This window comes from Salvelinus fontinalis, chromosome 4 (assembly GCF_029448725.1).
Source record: "Salvelinus fontinalis isolate EN_2023a chromosome 4, ASM2944872v1, whole genome shotgun sequence".
NCBI lineage: Eukaryota > Metazoa > Chordata > Actinopteri > Salmoniformes > Salmonidae > Salvelinus > Salvelinus fontinalis.
The window spans coordinates 11,489,338-11,516,002 of NC_074668.1; the positions used below are offsets into that span (position 1 = coordinate 11,489,338).

General features: G+C 41.7%; 1 protein-coding gene and 1 pseudogene across 9 annotated transcripts in view; both read left to right on the top strand.

Moving 5' to 3' along the window:
- The first annotated feature begins 16,484 nt into the window (after nucleotides 1–16,484).
- On the top strand, nucleotides 16,485–16,628 carry LOC129854631 (U1 spliceosomal RNA; annotated as a pseudogene).
- Nucleotides 16,629–18,246: 1,618 nt separating this feature from the next.
- Nucleotides 18,247–26,665, top strand: part of LOC129853079 (dmX-like protein 1) — a 65,435-nt gene continuing 57,016 nt past the window's right edge. For 5 of the 9 annotated variants that reach the window (XM_055918762.1, XM_055918759.1, XM_055918763.1 and 2 more), the window contains exons 1-3: nucleotides 18,248–18,547; nucleotides 19,621–19,823; nucleotides 20,218–20,343. In XM_055918762.1, coding sequence (XP_055774737.1) covers nucleotides 19,737–19,823; nucleotides 20,218–20,343 — 213 coding nt within the window. In that variant the 5' untranslated portion in view covers nucleotides 18,248–18,547; nucleotides 19,621–19,736. Of the gene's footprint in view, nucleotides 18,548–19,014; nucleotides 19,078–19,620; nucleotides 19,824–20,217; nucleotides 20,344–26,665 lie in introns of all 9 variants that reach the window. The other 4 variants (XM_055918755.1, XM_055918758.1, XM_055918757.1 and 1 more) reach the window with 2 other exon arrangements.

Genomic DNA, 26,665 nt, shown 5'->3' on the forward strand with positions numbered 1-26,665 from the left:
TATACTACATATTGTTGTTCATTACCAACATTCAATTGAATTCAAATGTAAATAGCAATTTTCAACAGCAAAACAAATTCATCAAATCATATGATGAGTTATTCATTTAAGTCTCAGTCTTTTCGAAACACAGCCACAAGTTACCCAGAATAACAAAAAGAGAACACAGCAGACACTCCCTGAGCTCTCCTCTGTAAGAGAGAAAGCCACAAGTTACCCAGAATAACAAAAAGAGAACACAGCAGACACTCCCTGAGCTCTCCTCTGTAAGAGAGAAAGCCACAAGCTACCCAGGATAACAAAAAGAGAACACAGCAGACGCTCCCTGAGCTCTCCTCTGTAAGAGAGAAAGCCACAAGCTACCCAGGATAACAAAAAGAGAACACAGCAGACGCTCCCTGAGCTCTCCTCTGTAAGAGAGAAAGCCACAAGCTTCCCAGGATAACAAAAAGAGAACACAGCAGACGCTCCCTGAGCTCTCCTCTGTGAGAGAGAAAGTACTGTAGTTCTGTTGTTGTCAGCACAACAACGGCAGGCATGCAGGTGATGGAAGGATAATGACTGTGGGAGGAGGCTACTTGACCCCTGGCAACCTCTTCCTGGATGCTGCTGCTGGGAAACGATTCAGGAAGTGGGTGCAGTTAATGTGATGGGATATCCTGCTGCTGACAGCCCTTCTTCCTCATACAGTAATTAATTGTTCCCACAGTCCGAGTCACCTTTGCAGGATGCTGCACTTGAAGCGCACACAGACACCTCCAGGTGACTCAACGACAGACACGACCGAGGACGCTTTCACTCAGACACAGCGTTGACACTGCAACACAGAAAAGAGGAATTCAAAACTCACACAATCTAACAAAAATGGCAATAACAAAAGCAATGTGATCATCATGGTACAGTTGGACTAGGAATCCCCTGAACATGGAGTAGCTGCTAAGAGCGCAAAGCTTTCTCTAAGTACAGTTTCACACATTTATGCCAAGAACAAAGCTTAGTGTTGAAAAGGTGTTTAAAGTACACTAATTCACCAAAATGACATAATTTCCCATTTTATGATTACTGGGGCTAAATGATGATGGTTTCCTCTTCAAATAACTATTGTTTTATTTGTCATTCCATGTCATTAAGGTTTGGTGCGCATGGCCTTCTCAGATATTTCTGTGGGCATTCTCTTGTTTGAAGGCCTGCATTCTTGTTCCTTGGACATCAAAGGATGGGCACACTGCAACTTCAAGCACATTTTGACATTGCCCTCCCTCCTGTCTCTTATGCAGTAATTACAGCTCGGAAAAGACAACATTATTACCCATCAAGTCTGGATATAATAACACTACAAAACACTTTAAAGAGGAGGGGAAATAAAAGCCGTGGATTATGTATTAGGAATTGTTCGACCTCTCCAAAGCTAATGGGAGCATTGTATGTCAACCATAAAGAAGATTAACAATACCTTTAATAATATATTCTAGCTTGCTGTACTTCTCATACAATGATACAGCTGTAAATTGGGCCAATGGTCTTTGGGGAAACCCCATTATGAACAACTTCCATAAAAAACATGTTTCCATGAGAGAGTTATGGTTGTTACAAAATGAATATTCCATTAAGCATTGCATTTGGTTAGAAAGGCTTGACTGTTTTGTAAAGCTCGGAAGTTCTCCCCACTGAACTACTTTCATGTTTCAACACTGCCCTCTTGTGCATGATATTTAACATGCAAATGTACACAATGAAAATGCTTTCAATGTGCTCTTCATTTTTTGTCAGACATGATAATTATACTGTTGGAACATTCATTTATATAACAACATTAGATTCAATTAGATCTTTGCTCACAAATGTGCTTTGTGTACGAAGGTGTATTGTGACAAACTTAACTGAGCCAGATCAACAAGAGACATGGTCAACAAACAGACATGGTCAACAAACAGACATGGTCAACAAACAGACATGGTCAACAAACAGACGTGTCAACAAACAGACATGTCAACAAACAGACGTGGTCAACAAGCAGACGTGGTCAACAAATAGACGTGGTCAACAAACAGACATGGTCAACAAACAGACATGTCAACAAACAGACATGGTCAACAAACAGACATGTCAACAAACAGACATGTCAACAAACAGACATGGTCAACAAACAGACATGTCAACAAACAGACATGTCAACAAACAGACATGGTCAACAAACAGACATGTCAACAAACAGACATGGTCAACAAACAGACATGTCAACAAACAGACATGGTCAACAAACAGACATGTCAACAAACAGACATGTCAACAAACAGACATGTCAACAAACAGACGTAGTCAACAAACAGACATGGTCAACAAACAGACGTGGTCAACAAACAGACGTGTCAACAAACAGACACGGTCAACAAACAAACATGGTCAACAAAAAGACGTGGTCAACAAACAAACATGGTCAACAAACAGACATGGTCAACAAACAGACGTGTCAACAAACAGACACGGTCAACAAACAAACACGGTCAACAAACAGACGTGGTCAACAAACAAACATGGTCAACAAACAGACATGTCAACAAACAGACATGTCAACAAACAGACATGTCAACAAACAGACGTGGTCAACAAACAGACGTGGTCAACAAACAGACATGGTCAACAAACAGACGTGGTCAACAAACAGACATGTCAACAAACAGACATGTCAACAAACAGACGTGGTCAACAAACAGACATGTCAACAAACAGACGTGGTCAACAAACAGACATGTCAACAAACAGACATGTCAACAAACAGACATGTCAACAAACAGACGTGGTCAACAAACAGACGTGGTCAACAAACAGACATGTCAACAAACAGACATGTCAACAAACAGACGTGGTCAACAAACAGACGTGTCAACAAACAGACGTGGTCAACAAACAGACGTGGTCAACAAACAGACATGGTCAACAAACAGACATGTCAACAAACAGACGTGTCAACAAACAGACGTGGTCAACAAACAGACATGTCAACAAACAGACATGGTCAACAAACAGACATGTCAACAAACAGACGTGTCAACAAACAGACGTGGTCAACAAACAGACATGTCAACAAACAGACATGGTCAACAAACAGACATGTCAACAAACAGACAACGGTCAACAAACAGACATGTCAACAAACAGACACGTCAACAAACAGACATGTCAACAAACAGACATGTCAACAAACAGACATGTCAACAAACAGACAACGGTCAACAAACAGACATGTCAACAAACAGACACGTCAACAAACAGACATGTCAACAAACAGACATGTCAACAAACAGACATGTCAACAAACAGACATGGTCAACAAACAGACATGTCAACAAACAGACATGGTCAACAAACAGACATGTCAACAAACAGACATGGTCAACAAACAGACATGTCAACAAACAGACATGTCAACAAACAGACATGTCAACAAACAGACATGTCAACAAACAGACGTGGTCAACAAACAGACATGTCAACAAACAGACGTAGTCAACAAACAGACGTGGTCAACAAACAGACGTGTCAACAAACAGACACGGTCAACAAACAAACATGGTCAACAAACAGACGTGGTCAACAAACAAACATGGTCAACAAACAGACATGGTCAACAAACAGACGTGTCAACAAACAGACATGGTCAACAAACAGACATGTCAACAAACAGACATGGTCAACAAACAGACATGGTTAACAAACAGACGTGGTCAACAAACAGACGTGTCAACAAACAGACACGGTCAACAAACAAACATGGTCAACAAACAGACGTGGTTAACAAACAGACGTGTCAACAAACAGACATGTCAACAAACAAACATGGTCAACAAACAGACATGTCAACAAACAGACATGTCAACAAACAGACATGTCAACAAACAGACGTGGTCAACAAACAGACGTGGTCAACAAACAGACGTGGTCAACAAACAGACGTGTTAACAAACAGACACGGTCAACAAACAAACATGGTCAACAAACAGACGTGGTCAACAAACAAACATGGTCAACAAACAGACATGGTCAACAAACAGACGTGTCAACAAACAGACATGGTCAACAAACAGACATGGTTAACAAACAGACGTGTCAACAAACAGACACGGTCAACAAACAAAGAATGGTCAACAAACAGACGTGGTCAACAAACAAACATGGTCAACAAACAGACATGTCAACAAACAGACATGTCAACAAACAGACATGTCAACAAACAGACGTGGTCAACAGACAGACGTGGTCAACAAACAGACATGTCAACAAACAGACATGTCAACAAACAGACGTGGTCAACAAACAGACGTGGTCAACAAACAGATGTGTCAACAAACAGACGTGGTCAACAAACAGACATGTCAACAAACAGACATGGTCAACAAACAGACATGTCAACAAACAGACGTGTCAACAAACAGACGTGGTCAACAAACAGACATGTCAGCATCAAAATCTGTCAGTTTAAGCTAGAGATATCTGGGCTGCGTCTCAATCCACGGTATCCGCCGATGGTTGCCTTCTGCATCTGCAGTGGAAGGTGGCCGAACTACAGCGGTGTTTGTCTGTGGAAGGATGAGACTCTCACAAACACGATGGTCGTCTCCGTTTTGTTCTACGACCCCCACAAGTGTCACGGGACTCGTCTGAAGGTAACCAGCACTGGTTTATAAAATGAATGGAAGTATGGAGGTAGTTTAGTGCCAACAAAAATAAGGGGTTAAATATGTGAGCTTTCTTATATATCCTAGATACAGGACAGACACTCCAAACCGTATTCCTTATGATTTCTTTGTTGGATGTCTTTTGCCATTTCTGAATGTGTTATTCAATGTGTTTCTATAGGCTATAGTAGTAAAGGACAAATTCAATATTTTATCAAATCATTTTTTAAATATATTTTTGTTATATACCAATAGGGGTCCTACAATTCTAAATCAAATTGCTAAATGATCCATGCTATGACCATCTTAAAACAAGTCCATATGTCAGCTTAGAACCCCCACTCCCCCACCCACCAACGGCTTAGACTCTTAAATTTTAAAATAATCTATTTTTTTTGTTTCCTTTCTTACTTAGCTATTGCAACTGCAATTCTTTGCCATGTGAAAATAGAATATCTATTTTTGCAGAAGTCTGATCCGTGCACTCACTAACAAAAGCCACCAGTGAGGCCTAAGAGAATTACATTTTATTCCGAAAAACAAGTTCTTATGCAGATTACCTGACATAACACACTTGGGGCCCAGCTTTTCTCTAGCATTTTCCAGTCAGTGTGTTTCTATTCAAAGCCGTATTCAATGGAGGGGGATACTATCATGTACACACAGATAATGTGACATGTTTATACTGAGGGAGACTAAACCTGTGGTGTGTGCAGGCCCGTAGCTACATATGAGGACACCAGTCATTAAAAAAAAGAAAGAAAAAATGGGAATTCTTGCCGTGTGTGTTCTAAGCAATGTAATATTTAGTGTGAGGCATGGACTGCATCTTTAATGACGTTGTGACCTACTTCTGGTCAGCACAGTCAACAGTTTCACCAACTGTCGTAGAAAAAAATATATATCCCTAAACCATCTTAATGTCAATGACATGTCAGACTTTTAATTATTCAGGAGACTGTCTGTCCCACTTATCTCTGCACTATTTAGCTGACCTTGAAATTACCTCCCTGCACTTCCACTGTGACGTTAGCCTTGACAATGAAGGCAGGCATACTGTCATTATGACAATACACAGTGATTAATAAAGCGATTCTTGACCAAATATCCATGCGGGGACACACGCGGTAATAACACCAGACGGCCTGATAATACCACAAACCCACAACCCAGAGGGCTTCCATTAAAGGGGGGGGGGTAGGCTAGCCTACCTCTGGCTAGATTACATTAACCGCTGTACATCCAGTACAGATCGCTTTTTTAGAGCTCATGCAAATGTAGACCATATTACACTACTCAAAATTGCTTTGCTTTATGTTAAATGCTCTTGATCATGATATTCAGTGAGCTCCAAGACTACTGCGACAGTGACACATTTTGTTGTTGTTTTGGCTCTGTACTCCAGCACTTTGGATTTGAAATGATACAATGACGAGGAGGTTAAAGTGTAGACTATCATCTTTAATTTGAGGGTATTTTCATCCATATCGGGTGAACCGTTAAGAAATTACAGTACTTTTTGTACATAGTCCCACTTTTTAGGGGACCAAAAGTATTGGGACAAATTCACTTATATGTGTATTGAAGTAGTCAAAAGTTTAGTATTTGGTCCCATATTCATAGCACACAATAATTACATCAAGCTTGTGATTCTCCAACTGTTGGATGGATTTGCTGTTTGTTTTGGTTGTGTTTCAGATTATTTTGTTCCCAATAGAAAAACATTGGTAAATAATGCATTAGGTCATTTTTGAGTTTTATTTATTGTAAATAAGAACAGAATATGTATCTAAACACTTCTAAATGAATGTGGATGCTACAATAATTACGGATAGTCCTGAATGAGTCACAAGCTTGATGTAACCATTGTGTCAAGATGTCAAACCTTCTTCCTGTACCCAAGAAAGCGAAGGTAATTGAACTAAATTACTATCTCCCCAAAGCACTCACTTCTGTCATTATGAAGTGCTTTGAGAGGCTAATTAAGGATCATATCACCTCCACCTTACCCGACACCCTAGACCCATTACAATTTGCATACCGCCCCAACAGATCCACAGATGACACAATCGCCATTGCATTGCACACTTCCCTATCCCATCTACATTTGTAAGAATGCTGTTCTTCAACTACAGCACAGCCTTCAGCACCATAGTGGGAAGAGGTCTGTCCATGATAGGGCGTTGCTTTGCCTTCTTGACATCTCAGTCGACCAGACAGGTCCTACAGGCCCTGGTTTTGTCACACCTGGACTAATGCCCAGCTGTGTGGTCATGTGCAGAAAAGACATAGGTAAATTGCAGTTGGTCCAGAACCAAGCAGCACGTATCACACTTAGATGTACAGTGGCAAGAACACGTATGTGAACCCTTTGGAATTACCTGGATTTCTGCATAAATTGGTCATCAAATTTGATCTGATCTTCATCTAAGTCACAACAATAGACAAACATAGTGTGCTTAAACTAATAACACACACATTATTGTATGTTTCTTGTCTTTATTGATACATCATTTAAACATTCACAGTGTAGTTTGGAAAAAGTATGTGAACCCCTAGGCTAATGACTTCTCCAAAAGCTCATTGGAGTCAGCTAACCTGGAGTCCAATCAATGAGACGAGATTGGAGATGTTGGTTAGAGCTGCCTTGCCCTATAAAAAACACTCACAACATTTTTGTTTGCTATTCACAAGAAGCATTGCCTGATGTGAACCATGCCTCAAACAAAATAGATATCAGAAGACCTAAGATTAAAAATTGTTGACTTGCATAAAGGAAAGGGTTACAAAAGTATCTCTAAAAGCCTTGATGATCATCAGTCCACGGTAAGACAAATTGTCTATTTTCCCTAGGAGTGGCCATCCTGCAAAGATGACTGCAAGAGCACAGTGCAGAATGCTCAATGAAGTTAAGAAGAATCCTAGAGTGCCAGCTAAAGACTTACAGAAATCTCTGGAACACGCTAACATCTCTGTTGACGAGTCTGCTGTCCAAAAAAAACATTGCCGCAAGTCTGAAGTTTGCAAAAGTGTACCGGGACAGAAAAAAGAAACACACAACACCATGTGTGGAGGAAAAAAGGCACAGCACACCAACATCAAAACCTCATCCCAACTGTAAAGTATGGTGGAGGGAGCATCATGGTTTGGGGCTGCTTTGCTGCCTCAGGGCCTGGACAGCTTGCTATCATCGACGGAAAAATGTATTCCCAAGTTTATCAAGACATTTTGCAGGAGAATGTTAGGCTATCTGTCCGCCAATTGAAGCTCGACAGAAGTTGGATGATGCAACAGGATAACGACCCAATCACACAGAAGTAAATCAACAACAGAATGGCTTCAACAGAAGAAAATACACCTTCTGGGGTGGCCGAGTCAGAGTCCTGACCTCAACCCAATTGAGATGCTGTGGCATGCTCTCAAGAGAGCAGTTCACACCAGACATCCCAAGAATATTGCTGAACTGAAACAGTTTTGTAAAGAGGAATGGTCCAAAATTCCTCCTGACCATTGTGCAGGTCTGATCCGCAACTACAGAAAAAGTTTGGTTGAGGTTATTACTGCCGAAGGAGGGTCAACCAGTTATTGAAACCAAAGGTTCACATACTTTTTCCACCCTGCACTGTGAATGTTTACACGGTGTGTTCAATAAAGACATGAAAATGTATAATTGTTTGTGTGTTATTAGTTTAAGCAGACTGTGGTTGTCTATTGTTGTGACCTAGATGAAGGTCAGATAAAATTTGATGACCAATTTATGCAGAATTCCAGGTATTTCCAAAGGGTTCACATACTTTTTCTTGCCAATGTACATGGAGAGAAAGTGTCAGTAACATGCATATCAGTCTCTGCTGGCTCAAACTTGAGGAGAGATTGATTGCATCGCTATTGGTCATGGTGCGGGGTGTTGTTTGGAAGGTACCCAAACTTTCTGTGCAAGTAGTTGGCACAAGGTTCGGACACTCATCGGTAAAACACAAGACATGCAACCAGAGGTCTCTTCACAGTCCCCAGGTCCAGAACAGAGGCTGGGAAACGCAACGTACTAAATAGAGCCATGCCCATGACTACATGGAGTTCTCTGCCACCCTAGGTAACTCAAGCTAGAAATAAAATCAGTTTCATAAAACAACACCTTCCTGCAGAAAGGGGACTGTGAAAAGACACAGCCATTTTATATATATATTGTATTGTAATTTGCACTGTACTATGTATTAGACCTAGATATTGTGTGTATGTACTGATATGTAGGCTGTGTGTGATGTTTTAAATGTATGTATTTCAGTCCTTGACTAATAATGTTCTGCACTAAGTATTACGTCATGTTTCATGTGGACCCCAGAAAGAGTAGCTGATGCTTGTGCAGCGGCTAATGGGGATCCTATTAAATACCAAATAGTGCCCTCCAAGCTCATCACTAAGCTCGAGGCCCTGGATCTGAACCCCGCCCCTGTGCAACTGGGTCCTGGACTTCCTGATGGGCTGACCCCAGGTGGTGAAGGTAGGCAACAACCTGTGGGCCCCACAAGGGTGTGTGCTCAGCCCCCTCCTGTACTCCCTGTTTACCAATGAATGCGTGGCCACGCACGTCTCCAACTCAATCATCAAGTTTGCTGACGGCACAACAGTGGTAGTCCTGATTACCAACAATGACGAGACAGCCTACAGGGAGGAGGTGAGGGCCCTGGCGGAGTGGTACCAGGAAAATAACCTCTCTGGACTTCAGGAGACAGCAGAGAGAGAACGCCACCATCCGCATTGACGGCGCCGCAGTGGAGAGGGTGAAAAGCTTCAAGTTCCTCGGCATGCACATCACTGACAACCGGAAATGGTTTATTCACCCAGACAGTGTGGTGAAGAAGGCATAACGGTGCCTCTTCAACGTCAGGATGCTGTAGAAATTCGGCTTGGCCCCTAAGACCATTGAGAGCATCCTGTCGGGCTGTATCACTGCCTGGTACGGTAATTGAACTGTCCGCAAACACAGGGCTCTCCAGAGGGTGGTGCGGTCAGCCCACTGCATCATCAGGGGCACACTGCCTGCCCTCCAGGACATCTACACCCGGTGTCACAGGAAGGCCAAGATGATCAACGACCTCAGCCACCTGAGCCACAGCCTGTTCACCCCGCTACCATATAGAAGGAAGAGACCGTACAGGTGCATCAAAGCTGGGACCGAGAGACTGAAAAACAGCTTCTATCTTCAGGCCATCAGACTGTTAAATATTCATCACTAGCTACTGAAAAACAGCTTTCTATCTCCAGGCCATCAGACTGTTAAATAGTCATCACTAGCTACTGAAAAACAGCTTCTATCTCCAGGCCATCGGTCTGTTAAATCGTCATGAATAGCTACTGAAAGACAGCTTCTATCTCCAGGCCATCAGACTGTTAAATAGTCACCACTAGCTACTGAAAAACAGCTTCTATCTCCAGGCCATCAGACTGTTAAATAGTCACCACTAGCTACTGAAAAACAGCTTCTATCTCCAGGCCATCAGACTGTTAAATAGTCATCACTAGCTACTGAAAAACAGCTTCTATCTCCAGGCCATCAGACTGTTAAATAGTCATCACTAGCCGGCCTCCACCAACTGGCGCCCAGTACTCTACCCTGCACCTTAATCACTGTTTCTAGCCGGTTACCACCCGGTACTCTACCCTGCACCTTAGAGACTGCTGCCCTGTGTACATAGTCATTGAACACTGGTGTCGTGTCTTTGGCTATGCCGGATTAAGTGATATGACATGCTATTCTATAAAATCCTTTCTCTGTAATTAATATTACCTGATTGAGCTAATCATGTAAATGTAACTAACTAGAAAGTCGGGGCACAACGAAATAATATTTATAGATCAGTTATCTTCCGAATAAACTCTTAAAGACCTAGTAATATTTTAAATCAATAGCAATGTAACGATAGTCATTTTCTTCCTCCTCCTCGGACGAGGAGAGGCGAGACGGATCGGACCAATACGCAGAGTGGTTAGTTTCCATAGTGATTTAATATAACAAAACAATATGCGATACAAAATAACTACCGTGACAGTCCCGTGTAGCGAAACACTGACACAAGAACAAACACCCACAAACACACACGTGAACCCCGGCTGCCTAAGTATGATTCTCAATCAGGGACAACGATTGACAGCTGCCTCTGATTGAGAATCATACCAGGCCGAACGCACAAAACCCCAACATAGAAAACAACACATAGACAACCCACCCAACTCACGCCCTGGCCATACTAAATAAATACAAAACAAGAGAAAACAGGTCAGGAACGTGACAAGCAGTCAATATTAATCGTCACCTTATTTCAGTCTCATCTGAAAGCTGTAAATTCTTGGTTATCTTCACGAACCCTGGCTAGCAAGTTGAATCAGAAATACAAAATTGGGTTTAATTATTTATTTACTAAATAACTAACTAATCACTCAGAATTACACATACACAGAATGAATCATACCTTGATTACAAATTATGTCATAAAGGAATACGTCCCTAGCGGACGGAACAGATATGACAGCTGGTTACACAAAGAAACGGGGGCTGGGTTTGAGTGAAAGAGCGGGAAGACTGAAGAACAAAGGGAGAAGCGATGTCTCTATCGGGCCGTAGGCAGCTAGTCTATCGTAAATACAGAATCTTATGCATTCTAAATTACCGCCCATTTGGAAAAGGAAAATGCTATAAATATTTACTCTGAGCTGCGCTTCAATAGGTTGGTGGTAGATGGAAGGCCGTGTTGCCCAACAGAGTCCTTTGTCCTTTGAAGAGTGTCTCTGGTGGTGAACGGGAAACGTTGTAGTGTCGTCGTTGTGTGGTAGACGGGATACTCTGTCTGTCCTCTCCTAGCCCACGTTTACAGCGGCTGCTGCTAACTCAACGGCTAGGAGGTATCACTTCTGTAGCGAATAAGAGTTCAAAGTTCATACCATTCGCAATCAAAGCTCACGTTGAGGTTGGCTTCGTACTGTAGTTATTATCTGAATCCTTCTGACATCGGATCGTCATCCTAATGTACCCGGAACAGGAGGTTACATTTTCGTCAAGGGCTTATATAGTGGAGGGAGAGAAGGGAGTATTTCATAGTTTATTACCCATGTCTCTTCACAGGGGCGGACCACTGATTGAGCAGAGCCCTAATATATGAAAACCCAAATCTCTCATTTGGAAGTTAAAATTACATTGAATATTTTCACCAATAATTTTATATTTAAACATTTAAATTGCACAACAATTCCATGTGAATCTGATAACTATAATGTGTAGATTTTCCCAGATACAGTTTAGGTCGTCCTGTCATCAGTCATAATGTCTCAGATGACAACCGAACTGACATCATATTCATTAAGTACCAAACCATATTTTCAACTGGTTCTATTACCGAAATATGGTTCCTTTCCCTCCACTTGTTTGATGTTCCTAGACTCTCTGTTTAACAAAGGCTATTCAAGAGTCCCTCTGTAGAGTCAAGAGAGAGGGAAGGGAGAAAGGTATTTATGGGGGGGTCCTAAACCTTACCCACAGGCCAACGTCATGACACTGGTCACTTGAATAATGTTTACATACTGTTTTATCCACTTCGTATGTACAGTTGAAGTCGGAAGCTTACATAAACCTTAGCCAAATACATTTAAACTCAGTTTTTCACAATTCCTTATATTTAATCCTAGTAAGAATTTCCTGTCTTAGGTCAGTTAGGATGACCACTTTATTTTAAGAATGTGAAATGTCAGAATAATAGTTAAGAGAATGATTTATTTCAGCTTTTATTCCTTTCATCACATTCCCAGTGGGTCAGAAGTTCACATACACTCAATTGGTATTTGGTAGCATTGCCATTAAATTGTTTAACTTGGGTTAAATGTTTTGGGTAGCCTTCCACAAGCTTCCCACAATAAGTTGGGTGAGTTTTGGCCCATTCCTCCTGACGGAGCTGGTGTAACTGAGTCAGGATTGTAGGCCTCCTTGCTCGCACAAGCTTTTTCAGTTCTGCCCACAAATGTTCTATAGCATTGAGGTCAGGGCTTTGTGATGACCACTCCAATACCTTGACTTTGTTGTATGCTTGGGGTTATTGTCCATTTGGAAGACCCATTTGTGACCAAGCTTTAACTTCCTGACCGATGTCTTGAGATGTTGCTTCAATATATCTACATTATTTTCCTACCTCATGATGCCATCTATTTTGTGAAGTGCACCAGTCCCTCCTGCAGCAAAGCACCCCACAACATGATGCTGCCACCCCCGTGCTTCACGGTTGGAATGGTGTTCTTCGGCTTGCAAGCCTCTCCATTTTTCCTCCAAACATAACAATGGTCATGATGGCCAAACAGTTATATTTTTGTTTCATCAAACCAGAGGACATTTTTCCAAAAAGTATGATATTTGTCCCCATATGCAGTTGCAAACCGTAGTCTGGATTTTTTATGGCGGTTTTGGAGCCGTGCCTTCTTCCTTGCTGAGCGGCCTTTCAGGTTATGTCGATATAGGACTCGTTTTACTGTGGATATAGATACTTTTGTACCTGTTTCCTCCAGCATCTTCACAAGGTCCTTTGCTGTTGTTCTGGGATTGATTTGCACTTTTCGCACCAAAGTACGTTCATCTTTAAGAGACAGAATGCGTCTCCTTCCTGAGTAGTATGACGGCTGCGTGGTCCCATGGTGTTTATACTTGCGTACTATTGTTTGTACAGATGAACGTGACCTTCAGGCGTTTGGAAATTGCTCCCAAGAATGAACCAGACTTGTGGAGGTCTACAATTTTTTTTCTGAGGTCTTGGTTGAATTCTTTTGATTTTCCCATGATGTCAAGCAAAGAGGCACTGAGTTTGAAGGTAGGCCTTGAAATAAATCCACAGGTACACCTCCAATTGACTCAAATGATGTCAATTAGCCTAACAGAAGCTTCTAAAGCCATGACGTCATTTTCTGGAATTTTCCAAGCTGTTTAAAGGCAAAGTTAACTTAGAGTATGTAAACTTCTGGCCCACTGGAATTGTGATACACTGAATTATAAGTGAAATAATCTGTCTGTAAACAATTGTTGGAAAAATGACTTGTGTCATGCACAAAGTAGATGTCCTAACCGACTTGCCAAAACTATAGTTTGTTAACAAGAAATTTGTGGAATGGTTGAAAAACGAGTTTTAATGACTCCGACCTAAGTGTATGTAAACTTCTGACTTCTGCATTCTAGTCAAGGCTCATTCAATGTAACTACTGCTGTACATAGCTTTTCTATTCATATGCTGCCCATATGGTCTATTTCACAGCATTATATACATATACTCTATATATTTATATTCCGGACTCATTCTGATATTTATTCATTTCTTTATTTACATTTTTGGGATTTGTCTGTATTGTTTTGCATTGTTAGGTATTACTGCACTGTCGGGGCTAGAAACATTAACATTTTGCTGCCATTGCGATAACATCTGCAAAATTGTATTTGATTTGAAAACTATAATTTTTATATAATGGATATTCAGTCATTGCATGCATAGCTCTGTCTATGATTTTGAGAGTGGTGTCACGCCCTGACCTTAGAGATCCTTTTTTTATGTCTCTATTTTGGTTTGGTCAGGGTGTGAGTTGGGGTGGGCATTCTATGTTTTGTGTTCTATGTTTTCTATTTCTGTGTGTTTGGCCGGGTGTGGTTCTCAATCAGAGGCAGCTGTCTATCGTTGTCTCTGATTGAGAACCATGCTTAGGTTGCCTTTTCCCACCTGTGTTTTGTGGGTACTTGTTTTCTGTTTTTTTGTGTCTGCACCAGACAGAACTGTTTCGGTCGTTCTCTTTGTTGGTTTTGTTATTCAGTGTTCAGTATTATTAATAAATCATGAACACTTACCACGCTGCGCATTGGTCACCTTCTTCTTCAGACAGCCGTTACAGAACTACCCACCACTAAAGGACCAAGCAGCGTGGTGAAAGGGACTCCTGGACAGGTGAGCAGTGCTATCTGGAGTATGAGACAACCCGGGAGGAGATAGAGAGGTGGTCGGTCGACCCAGGGAGAGTGCCGGAGCCCGCCTGGGATTCTCTAGAACAGTGCGAGGAGGGATACCGGAGAATGGAGTTGGCGTCACGAAAATGGCTGGCAAGGAAGCCCGAGAGGCAGCCCCCAAAAAATGTTTGGGGGGTGGCACACGGGGAGTGTGGCAGAGTCAGGTAGTAGACCTGAGCCAACTCCCCGTGCTTACCGTGGCGACCAGGCCCCGTGCTATGGGGTGATGCTCACGGTGTCGAGGCGGAGTATTCAGAGGCCGGTGTGCTCGGTGCCAGCGTCCCGCATTTGCCTGGTGGAAGCTGGCATCCAGCCAGAACGGGTGGTGCCAGCCCTGCTCTCCAGACTTCCAGTGCGCCTCCACGGCCCAGTGTATCCGGTGCCAAGGACAAGGCCTCCTGCATGTCTCCCCAGCCTGGTGAGTCCTGTGCCTGCACCTAGAACTAACCCTCCTATATGTCTCCCCAGCCTGGTGAGTCCTGTGCCTGCTCCCAGAGCCAGGCCTCCTGTGTGTATCTCCACTCCTGTGATGATCCATGGCACGAAGCCTCCAGTGATGATCCATGGCAAGAAGCCTCCAGTGATGATCCATGGCAAGATGCCTCCAGGGGTGAGACATGGCACGAAGCCTCCAGAGTCGGCCTCCAGCCCGGAGCCGCCAGAGTCGCCCTCCTGTCCGGGGCCCGCTGCGAGGGTCCCCAGTCCTGGGTCGGCGGCGAGGGTCCCCGCTCTAGAGGCGCACCTAAGTGGGCCAAGCCTAAGGTGGAGCGGGGTCCACGTCCCGCACCAGAGCCGCCACCGCGGATAGATGCCCACCCAGACCCTCCCCTATAGGTTTAGGTTTTGCGGCCGGAGTCCGCACCTTTGGGGGGGGTACTGTCACGCCCTGACCTTAGAGATCATTTTTATGTCTCTATTTTGGTTTGGTCAGGGCGTGAGTTGGGGTGGGCATTCTATGTTTTGTGTTCTATGTTTTCTATTTCTGTGTGTTTGGCCGGGTGTGGTTCTCAATCAGAGGCAGCTGTCTATCGTTGTCTCTGATTGAGAACCATACTTAGGTAGCCTTTTCCCACCTGTGTTTCGTGGGTACTTGTTTTCTGTTTTTTTGTGTCTGCACCAGACAGAACTGTTTCGGTCGTTCTCTTTGTTGGTTTTGTTATTCAGTGTTCAGTATTATTAATAAATCATGAACACTTACCACGCTGCGCTTTGGTCACCTTCTTCAGACGGCCGTTACAAGTGGTACCCATCTCTCAGCTTTTGACTAACAGAGGTGAGGAAAATGCTTTGTTATTGTTTCAATTAACTCTTCTAGCTTTAAAGGTATAATCTGCAATATTTACAATGGTCATTTCAACATACAGTACCAGTCAAAAGTTTTGGACACACCTACTCATTCAAGGGTTTTTCTTTATTTTTTTACTATTTTCTACATTGGTTTTAACCGAATCATAGCGCAAAATGGAGAAATTTGCTTGTAAATAGTGTTTTTGTAAACAAACCATTTATATCCCTTTTCCGCATTTACAGCAAACCAAGTTGCAAGGCTGACATTTGTCTGAAATAAGAATGAAGGAGTGAAATATTTCCCTTAAAGGTCCTACAGGATTCATGTAAAATTTTCCAGTATGATATTTGTTCCTGCAAGAATTCTCTCTTTTTTTTCTCTTTTTTTTTACTTCTGAAAGTTGTCCCACAGAAAAATGCACTCAAAATCCTGTAGGATTTTCCTTGCAGGATTCCTGTAGGACTTGTTGTAAGGGTTGATAGAGATAAGAAAACATGATAAACTTACCTGGCATGTGAGATACCTTGATCACCCAGGACAAGGCTCGACCATTGCACTCAGGCCGTTCTGTGAATTCTACAAATGTGGCAATTTCAACTGCATAATTTTTGGTAGTGGGGGACTGCGTCTACGCTCTCCCTTGATAAAAGAAATTAAAACATTTAATGTTCATACAAATTATAGGCCCAGATCAGCATCATTGATTTACCCATCGCTGTCAGCAGTGAGGAGGATAGTCCAAGGAAAAGAGAAAATTAAAGAACTATAAAGAATTCTTGCCTCTGGGGGTGCTCTTGAGCCAAAAGGGGTCTGTCCCCTAAATGGACAGAAATATCGTCCAGAAATTACTTTTTTGGACATAAAGAGTACAACTCCCTTGTTTTTTTAATCAATATTGAGGAATGACTTGGGAATTGGTCCCAATACACTGCATGCTATTTTAGTTGACTGTGTGAGGGCCAGCATTGTTCTTTTCTTTTTAACTAGACAAGTCAGTTAAAAGAACAAATTATTATTTACAATGACAGCCTACACCGGCCAAACTCTGACAACACTGGGCCAACTGCCCTATGGGTCTCCCAATCACAGGTGGTTGTGATACAGCCTGGAATCGAACCAGGGTGTCTAATGATGCCTTGAACACTGAGACCCAGTGCCTTCGACCGCTGTGCCACTCGGGAGCCCCAAGTTATGAAGGCATGAGGATATTGAATGGTGTAGCAAGTAACGAATTATAATTTAGAATACTGGACATGAACCTTCTTCTGATGGTCTAAAGGTCAGCTATTTTGGTCAGGGAGTTGGTCAACCATGGTTTGCCAGTTCTGTGATAAGAAATTGTGTAAAATAATGCATTTTAAGAATGTATTTGCACCATATGTTTGTTAGTATTGACTGCCAACATTCCATTCAAACAATGCATTCAATACACAGCCATACACTAGCTGAAATCAGTTGATGGTAGGACTGATATTGTTTCATATAATAGCACTCACACCTTTCCAAGCAAAACACAATTTGAGACATTTATGGTCTGTTTACGTATATATTTTAGAGACTATTTATACATACAATTTGTATAAAACCTGTATAAACTGTATTTATAATTATATGACACGGTTTTAGGTTGACAAATAATTCTATTACATCACCTACTGTATTTATTTATTTTGCTCCTTTGCACCCCATTATTTATATCTCTACTTTGCACCTTCTTCCACTGCAAACCAACCATTCCAGTGTTATTTTTTTTACTTGCTATATTGTATTTACTTCGCCACCATGGCCTTTTTATATATATTTTTTATTTATTTATATATATATTTTGTTTGCCTTCACCTCCCTTATCTCACCTCACTTGCTCATATTGTATATAGACTTATTTTCACTGTATTATTGACTGTATGTTTGTTTTACTCCATGTGTAACTATGTGTTGTTGTATGTGTCGAACTGCTTTGCTTTATCTTGGCCAGGTCGCAATTGTAAATGAGAACGTGTTCTCAATTTGCCTACCTGGTTAAATAAAGGTGAAATAAATAAATTTAAAAAAAAATCTGATAAATCACAGGCCTTAATTATATTTTCCTGTGGAAGAAAAATCTGGATTATGTTGTACAACTGATTAGGTATCTCCCTTTCCCTATACTGGTTAGGATTTGTCCCTGACCAATATGGCTGCCATTTTCTACCCATTCTGGAACTGCGAGGGTTAATCATAAGCTCCTCTCCGTATGTAGAGGGCATTCGTAAAGGGCAAACACATTCTGCAAACAGCATCGTCATTGATGAAATCACGCACCATCAATTACTACAATAACCACAATCCATAGCACGGTTTCATGACCGTCTCACGGGAGAGGAGCGCCACTAGCTAACTCTATACCACAGTTAGCTAAATGGTTTAACGTGTGTATTTAGCATATTATTTGAAATTGTCCGTTATTTTACTTTTTGCGAGACGAATAGCTAGCTACCAACGTGACTGAATGACAGACTGCATGCTAGAAGTCATATGATAGCAGGTCGCAATGCATTCATGAGTCAAACCAAACGACGAGAAGTAAGTGCATTTTGACACTAGGCTAGCTAGCTGTAACGTTACATTTCGGATTTCGCCCAATAGTGTTGTATACTATAACGTAATATTTTGTATCGAAACTGCAGCTAAGTAGTTCATTTAGTTGACTATAGCTAGCTAGTAAGCCTGTAAAGACGCAACAACATGGCTAGTTAGGTAGCTTAGCTATGCGAAACATCTGTAATCTATGTATTATTTACAGTGACTCCCGATGTTGTGTCCCAAAGCTAGGTAGCCTACTCGTGCCTTTGCTAGCTAGCTAGTTGGTTGTTGCGTGAATTGACTTGATAGTTGATCACTTGCTTATTGATAGCTATATCTTTTTTTTTAAATCACAATGATAGACAATATGTTGCTTTTATTTAGCTAAATGGGTTGCTATCTGTTATCTATTTCCGAGTGATGGTGTCACGTGAGTTGGCACACGGAACTTGCTCACCTCTTTCCAGTTTAGAAACGATTGTTATGCCGGTGTCCGTTCTAATTTGCGGGCCAAACACCTCTACATTCAGGTTGGTTTTCCATGTAGGAGCGGTGATTTCATGGGATGAGGGGTGTAAATTATCCAATGGGCTAATGTCTCAACATTGTCATTAGCTAACTAACTAGCTGTCATTAGCTAACTAACTAGCTGTAATCTTTAGCTACAGCTAGCTACCTGCTACTGCTAGTTTGCTGTCATTGGCTAGCTAGGTATGTAGTAATTTTGTTTACCAGCCAAATGTCACTGGTTTTGCTAGCATAGGTCCAATCCATAGAAAAATATCACCCAATTATTGCTCTTAGTTAAATTAATGTCTATCGCTAATCTTGTGATCTAATTAAGTAGTGCAGTGCACACAACATGGATTACTTGCTAATCTAGCAATGTTGTACTGTACCAAGTTATCAACCTAACGTTAGTTGTCTCACTAACTGACATGTCTGGTGATGTTTGCCACTGAAGATTGTCTTGCTGAGAATATGACATTGAGTGCGGTGGCTACAAGTTACCTAGCTAGTGTCTTAACTGTCAGTAGCACAACTAACAACGGACGTGTTTCTCTTTCTCACAGGGGAACTGACTTCATGATTTGAAGCACAATGACCACGTCATTGCATTGGTTTCTCATGAATTTGTCCTGGATCAAGGCCACATTGTGAGGGCAGGAAGACAGCGTTACAAAGGACCATGAATCTTCACCAAGTCCTTACTGGGGCTGTCAACCCAGGGGACAATTGTTTTTCTGTAGGTAGCATAAACAACCAACCATTCACGGTAAGATATTTCAGGCAGTCAGTCTCCCTACATTTTAAGCATGCTTTGGGAGTGTTCCGTGCTAGTCCAGCAGCAATGCTCAGAGAAGAGAATCTGATACTATACCCACAGTCTTTCACTGAGCCGATCAATATCAGACTATTTTTGTCTCTGTCCTCTAGTGCAGGCAAAAGTTACATTGTGCTGCTTATGCCGTGTTGACAGTCTGCATTTTGTCCGTATATTTATTCATGGCATTAGTATGCATACTACAGATATCATCTCCTTGTCAGTGTCATACAATGCAAAGTCATACTAGAAGTTCAACTTTCATTAAATCACGCTTGACAGTTCTTTGTGATTATTGTCCTAACTGAGTGACATTCCTCCCTCATCCCACCCTCTCATGTGATAGGCATATGCCTCTGGCTGTGACGTTGTGATTTTGGGCAGTGACTTTGAAAGGCTACAGATCATCCCAGGAGCGAAGCATGGGAACATCCAGGTGGGCTGTGTGGACAGCTCACTACAGGGAGGCCAGGTAAGAGACATTGTTTCTTGTATTACTTGTTTGGTGTAGTTACTGCAACTTATAGACGATGCTGTTTGGCGAAGAACCAGTTGAGTTTGCATGATACTATGACCCTATTTGTATATCCATGCCATATTGTTTACATGGCCGTTGCTTTGTATCAATATTGACCATCAATTTGCTATAGGCTATATTGTAGCTAAACCTTTAGCAATATTGAGCATTTATTTGCTATATTGTTTCTAAACAGCAAAATATGTGAATTATGATGCAATATTACAAATGTTGAACGATCCCCCAAATCCGGGTAAATTTTAACAAGATGGAACACAGCACAGCAACTCAAGAGAAGCGGGCCTTTTGTTCTCACTGTAATGCCATATTGCCTAAAATCTGTTTAAATCTTATCAAAATGCCATGTTGCCTGGATCCATTGTGTTTGTCCTAGGTGAACAATGCATTTTAAGCTGTGTACGAGTCATTGAGCTTGGCCAGCTACACCCGTCAATAGATATCACAATATTTCAGAAAAAGGAAATGAAGAAAGAGAAACAAACTTAGCCAGCCAATACACAGTAGGAAAATGTTGTATGTTGTGACTCAGACTCACTAGTCACTACTCATGACATGTAGCTCTCCTGACTGTTGGAATATTGTCATTATTAGACACAACCTGTATTATCTAAGGAAGTTAGCCTATAGTTATTTTTGAGCCTGACTATGGACTACCTCGTTTTAGATCAGACAGTAACTTGCAGAGTTAGAAAGAGGAATCAAGTATATTGGCATATGTGTTAATTATTGGGTCTGGTGCAGATTTCAAATTATGCAAAGTAGACATTTAGCATGTGGTAAAATGCTTAACCCTTTACACTCATGGGAATTGGCCTATATGATAAATTGAAATGTTTCTTACAGAATAAATATGAAAAGCATATGCATAACCGTGGTAGCAATTGACAGGGAACAGTTTGGAGATTGTGGGAAGAGTATTCGACCAAAGGTGAGGACACAACAGTTCACCTGACACGAGACTGAATCCGAACATTAACACTGTTGATTTTATGTGCATTTTACATTTACTGTACTTTTCGCCGCATTTGTTGATAAATCATAAGGCACTCTGGTTACTTTCAGTAACATGATAAGAATGTTTATGGAAAATGTGGGGTAGATGCAACATAAAAACACAAAGGTTTGAGTGAGAGGAGTAACTGGTGTCTCCAAGTGTCCACACATCTCTCCATAGTGTGCCCAGTTCCTAAGTAATTTCTCGCTCTCTCGCTCTCTCGCTCTCTCGCTCTCTCGCTCTCTCGCTCTCTCGCTCTCTCGCTCTCTCGCTCTCTCGCTCTCTCGCTCTCTCGCTCTCTCGCTCTCTCGCTCTCTCGCTCTCTCGCTCTCTCGCTCTCTCGCTCTCTCGCTCTCTCGCTCTCTCGCTCTATATATATATATATATATATATATATATATATATATATATATATATATATATATATATATATATATATATATATATATATATATATTACTCAAAGAAGAGTCTTCAACAATAAGGTGTTGTTGTTTACTCTCCAAGCTGTGCCGTTGAACTACAGCGACTTGTAGTTGTTTGGAACTCAGTCCTGCATCCCCGCCATCACACAGTTACTGTTTACGTAATCCAAGAACGGCCCGTTATAAATCGCAATCTGGGTCAATCGGGCATCGTTTTGAAAGCTTGTTCTGTTGTCAACAGGACTAGCATGACGGTGTTAGGCTTTCACATTGCACTCGTGACTACTTTTTATGAATGGCATTCAGGTGCTTGAGAGGATCAAGTCTGTATCAGCGCAGTCCCTTTTCATAGTGCAAAGAGCCTACTCTACTTACTCATTCATCGCTAGAGCTGTCTGCGCTGCATTAGCTCCCTAGTCCCCACATGCTGCACAGAAGTTAACTTGAATAATGCAACACGCTATGTTGAAACGGTTCGTTACTGTCTGCAAAAACAATGTCCACACAGGCTAGAACACATACAATGCAAGACAATGCAGGTGGCTTCCAGCTTTAATAGTAAGTTAATAGAAGTCAGATTCCACAGCCACATTCTGCCTAACAAATTGTCATTCATTTCTTATACAGGCACACTTAGAAAATATGAGATTGCTTATTCTATAGAAGGGTTGGTTGTCTAGCAACATTTGACGCGTGCGCAATTATGGGGCAAAACAGACGCGGTTGGCTTAGATTGATGACATGTAAACTATATTTCGTCGCCAATGTTTATTGAACACGTAAATACATTTGCACAATGAGCACTTGTTGTCAAATACCTCGTTAGTTGTTTGTTAGCGAATTTTACCCATATTAGCATAGACATAAGGTCAGTCAAAATAAGACATGGTATGAAGAACAAGATGAAACGATTCCCCACATGGCAGTTTCTTGTCGTTCTCGCCATCCAGAATCACTACAACACGCGGACTTCTGCCCCATAGAAGCGTGTGCATTGTTTGCGTGACGGTGTCAGCTAACCCATCTATGCAAATGTTGTTAACTTACTACTTTATTGTGCTGATTATCTTATCAGTTGCCAATAAAATAGTCCTAAATGGAAGGGATTGTCATTTGTAGCCCAATGGAATCAGCTAAAACAAGCTCAATAACTCAATGCATGCACACACTCCTATTGAATAATATGCATTCACCTGTATTGTGAATAGACCTAGGCTACATCTTGATTTACACAGTTTATCAATAGATATTAATCATTCAAATAAATGATTACCAATATATTGTTTTGAAGTTACAAAGTCAAATTGATTGATCATTTACTCAATTCATGCATACATGGTTGTTTCCAAAAATTTGACAATGTTCAAATGTAATGATATTGAACTAACGATTTAACAGAGCTGTAGCTGAGTTTATCTGTCTGGATCAAGTGCCATTCTGTGACTTTGGCTAATATGTAGTCTTTTTTTTTTTTGTGGTATCGTTTTGATATTCAGTATGGTGATATTGAGTATTGTGATACTAAACCTGGTATCGATATGGAAGTCAAAATTCTGGTATCATGATAACATTAGCGTGTGCCACAGTGAATTTTCTTAATAATAGACAGACTAATTCGGTTCAGAACAACCCTTGTAAATGTACATCAAACATAGTGATCATAAACTGACACTGTATATTACATGAGTTTTATAATGTGGAAATGTGCACTTTTGGACTCACAGGTATTTGGCTTGCTTGTATGACATCACAGGGGTATTTATTATAATCCTAAATGTCTCATCTTTCAAAATACACCGTTTACATAAGGAAACCATTCAGGGAGCCTAGTGGTTAGAGCGTTGGGCCTGTAACCCAAAGGTTGCTAGATCGAATCCCCGAGCTGACAAGGTAAAAATCTGTCGTTCTGCCCCTGAACAAGGCAGCTAACTCACTGTTCCTAGGCCGTCATTGTAAATAAGAATGTGTTCTTAACTGACTTGCCTAGTTAAATAAAATAAAAAATACAATTTAAATAAATTCATTAGGCCCTAATCTATGGCTGTATTCACATGACTGGGAATACAGATATGCAAAAAGGTAGGTGCGTGGATCAGAAAACCAGTCAGTATCTGGTGTCACCACTATTTGCCTCATGCAGCACAACATCTCCTTCGCATTGAGTTGACCAGGCTGTTAATTGTGGCCTGTGGAATGTTGTCCCACTCCTGTTCAACGGCTGTGCAAAGTTGCTGGATATTGGCGGGAACTGGAACACGCTGTCGTACACATCGATCCAGATCATTCCAAACAGACTCAATGGGTGACATTTTTGTTGAGTATGCAGGCCATGGAAGAACTGGGACATTTTCAGCCTCCAGGAATTGTGTACGGATCCTTGAGACATGGGGTCATGCATTATCATACTGAAACACAAGGTGATGCTGGCGGATGAATGCCATGATAATGGGCTTAAAGCATCTCATCACGGTATCTCTGTGCATTCAAATTGCCACCAATAAAATGCAATTGTGTTCATTATCTGTAGCTTACAGTGCATTCAGAAAGTATTCAGGCACCTTGACTTTTTCCACATTTTGTTACATTACAGCCTTATTTCTCATCAATCTACACACAATACCCTATAATGACGAAGTAAGAGAACTGAAATATCACATTTACATAAGTATTCAGACCCGTTACTCAGTACTTTGTTGTAAGGGAAATCAGAGAGGTGCAGGGGCTACCTTAATCGACATCCACGTCTTCGGCGCCTGGGGAACAGTGGGTTAACTGCCTTGCTCAGGAGCAGAACGACATATTTTTACCTTGTCAGCTTGGAGATTTGATCCAGAAACCTTCCGGTTACTGGCCCAACACTCTAACCACTAGAAGCACCTTTGGCAGCAATTACAGCCAAGAGTCTTATGTATGACACTACAAGCTTGGCACACCTGTATTTGGGGAGTTTCTCCCATTCTTCTCTGCAGATCCTCTCAATCTCTGTCAGGTTGGATGGGGAGCGTCGCTGCACAGCAATTTGAGGTCTCTCCAGAGATGTTCGATCGGGTTCAAGTCCGGGCTCTGGCTGGGCCTCTCAAGAACATTCAAAGACTTGTCCCAAAGCCTCTCCGGCTTTGTCTTGGCTGTGTGCTTAGATTCATTGTCCTTTTCGAAGGTGAACCTTCACCCCAGTCTGAGGTCCTGAGTGCTCTGGAGCAGGTTTTCATCAAGGATCTCTCTGTACTTTGCTCTGTTTATCTTTCCCTTGATCCTGACTAGTCTCCCAGTCCCTGCCGCTGAAAAACATCCCCCACAGCATGATGCTGCCTCGACCATTCTTCACTTTAGGGATGGTGCCAGGTATGGTGCCAACCTTTAGGTACCTTTTGGCAAACTCCAAGCGGGCTGTCATGCCAAACTTCTTCCATTTAAGATCGCTGGAGGCCACTGTGTTCTTGGGGACCTTCAATGCTGCAGACATTTTTGGGTACACTACCCCAGGTCTGTGTCTCGACATAATCCTGTCTCGAAGCTTTACTGGAAAATTCCTTCGACCTTGTGGCTTGGTTTTTACTCTGACATGCACTGTCAACTGTGGGCCCTTTTTATATAGGCAGGTGTGTGTGCCTTTCCAAATCATGTCCAATCAATTTCCAGAATTTACCACAGGTAATCAAGTTGTAGAAACATCTCAAGGATGATCAATGGAAACTAGATGCATCTGAGCTTAATTTCAAGTCTTAGCAAAGGGTCTAAATACTTAAAGGTATTTTTTATTTTTAATAAGCAAAAATTTCTAAACCTGTTTTCGCTTTGTCATTATGGGGTATTGTGTGTAGAGGGGGAAAAAATAATAGAATACATTTTAGAATAAGGCTATAACGTAACAAAATGTGGAAAAAGTAAAGGGGTCTGAATACTTTACGATGCATTGTATGCCTGCCCATACCATAACCCCACCGCCACCGGGATTCATCCGTGAAGAGCACACTTCTCCAGCGTGTCAGTGGCCACTGAAGTTGACTACGGAGCCAAACTGCAGTCAGGTCAAGACCCTGGTGAGGATGACGAGCACGCAGATGAGCTTCCCTGAGACAGTTTGTGCAGAAATCCTTTGGTTGTGCAAACCCAGTTTCATCACAGGTGAAGAAGCCGGATGTGGAGGTCCTGGTCTTACGTGGTCTGTGGTTGTGAGGCTGGTTGGACGTACTGCCAAATTCTCTAAAACGACATTTGAGGTTACAGAAATGAACATTAAATTATTTGGCAACAGGTCTGGTGGACATTCCTGCAGCCAGCATGCCAATTGCAAGGTGCAGCTGTGTAATGATCACGCTGTTTAATCAGCTTTTTGATATGCCATGCCTGTCAGGTGAATGGATTATCTTGGCAAAGGAGAACTGCTCACTGACAGGGATGTAAACAAATTTGTGCACAAAATTTGAGCGAAAAAGGTACGCTTTTTGGAACATTTCTGGGATCTTTTATTTCAGCTCATGAAATATGGGACCAACACTTTACATGTTGTGTTTATATTTTTGTTCAGTATACATAGGCCTGTTAATTTACAGCATTTACCTCCCTCAGACAGCAAAACATTTGCAAAAGTTGCCCAATTAGTGGGAGGGATATGCTTGTCACCCAAGTTCTGAACATCTGTCAGTCAAAACCCACACACCGATGTGAACCGCAGAGCCAGAGTTCTGACGTCATATAACACATGTTACTGTACAGCCATTTCATTCCAATTTTAAAAATGTATCAGTGTCAAAATGTTCAACCCGTATACAGGTACGAGTGTGTAAAGAGCTACAGTAAAATGACATTACGTTTCTAAGGTTGCCAAGACATTTTT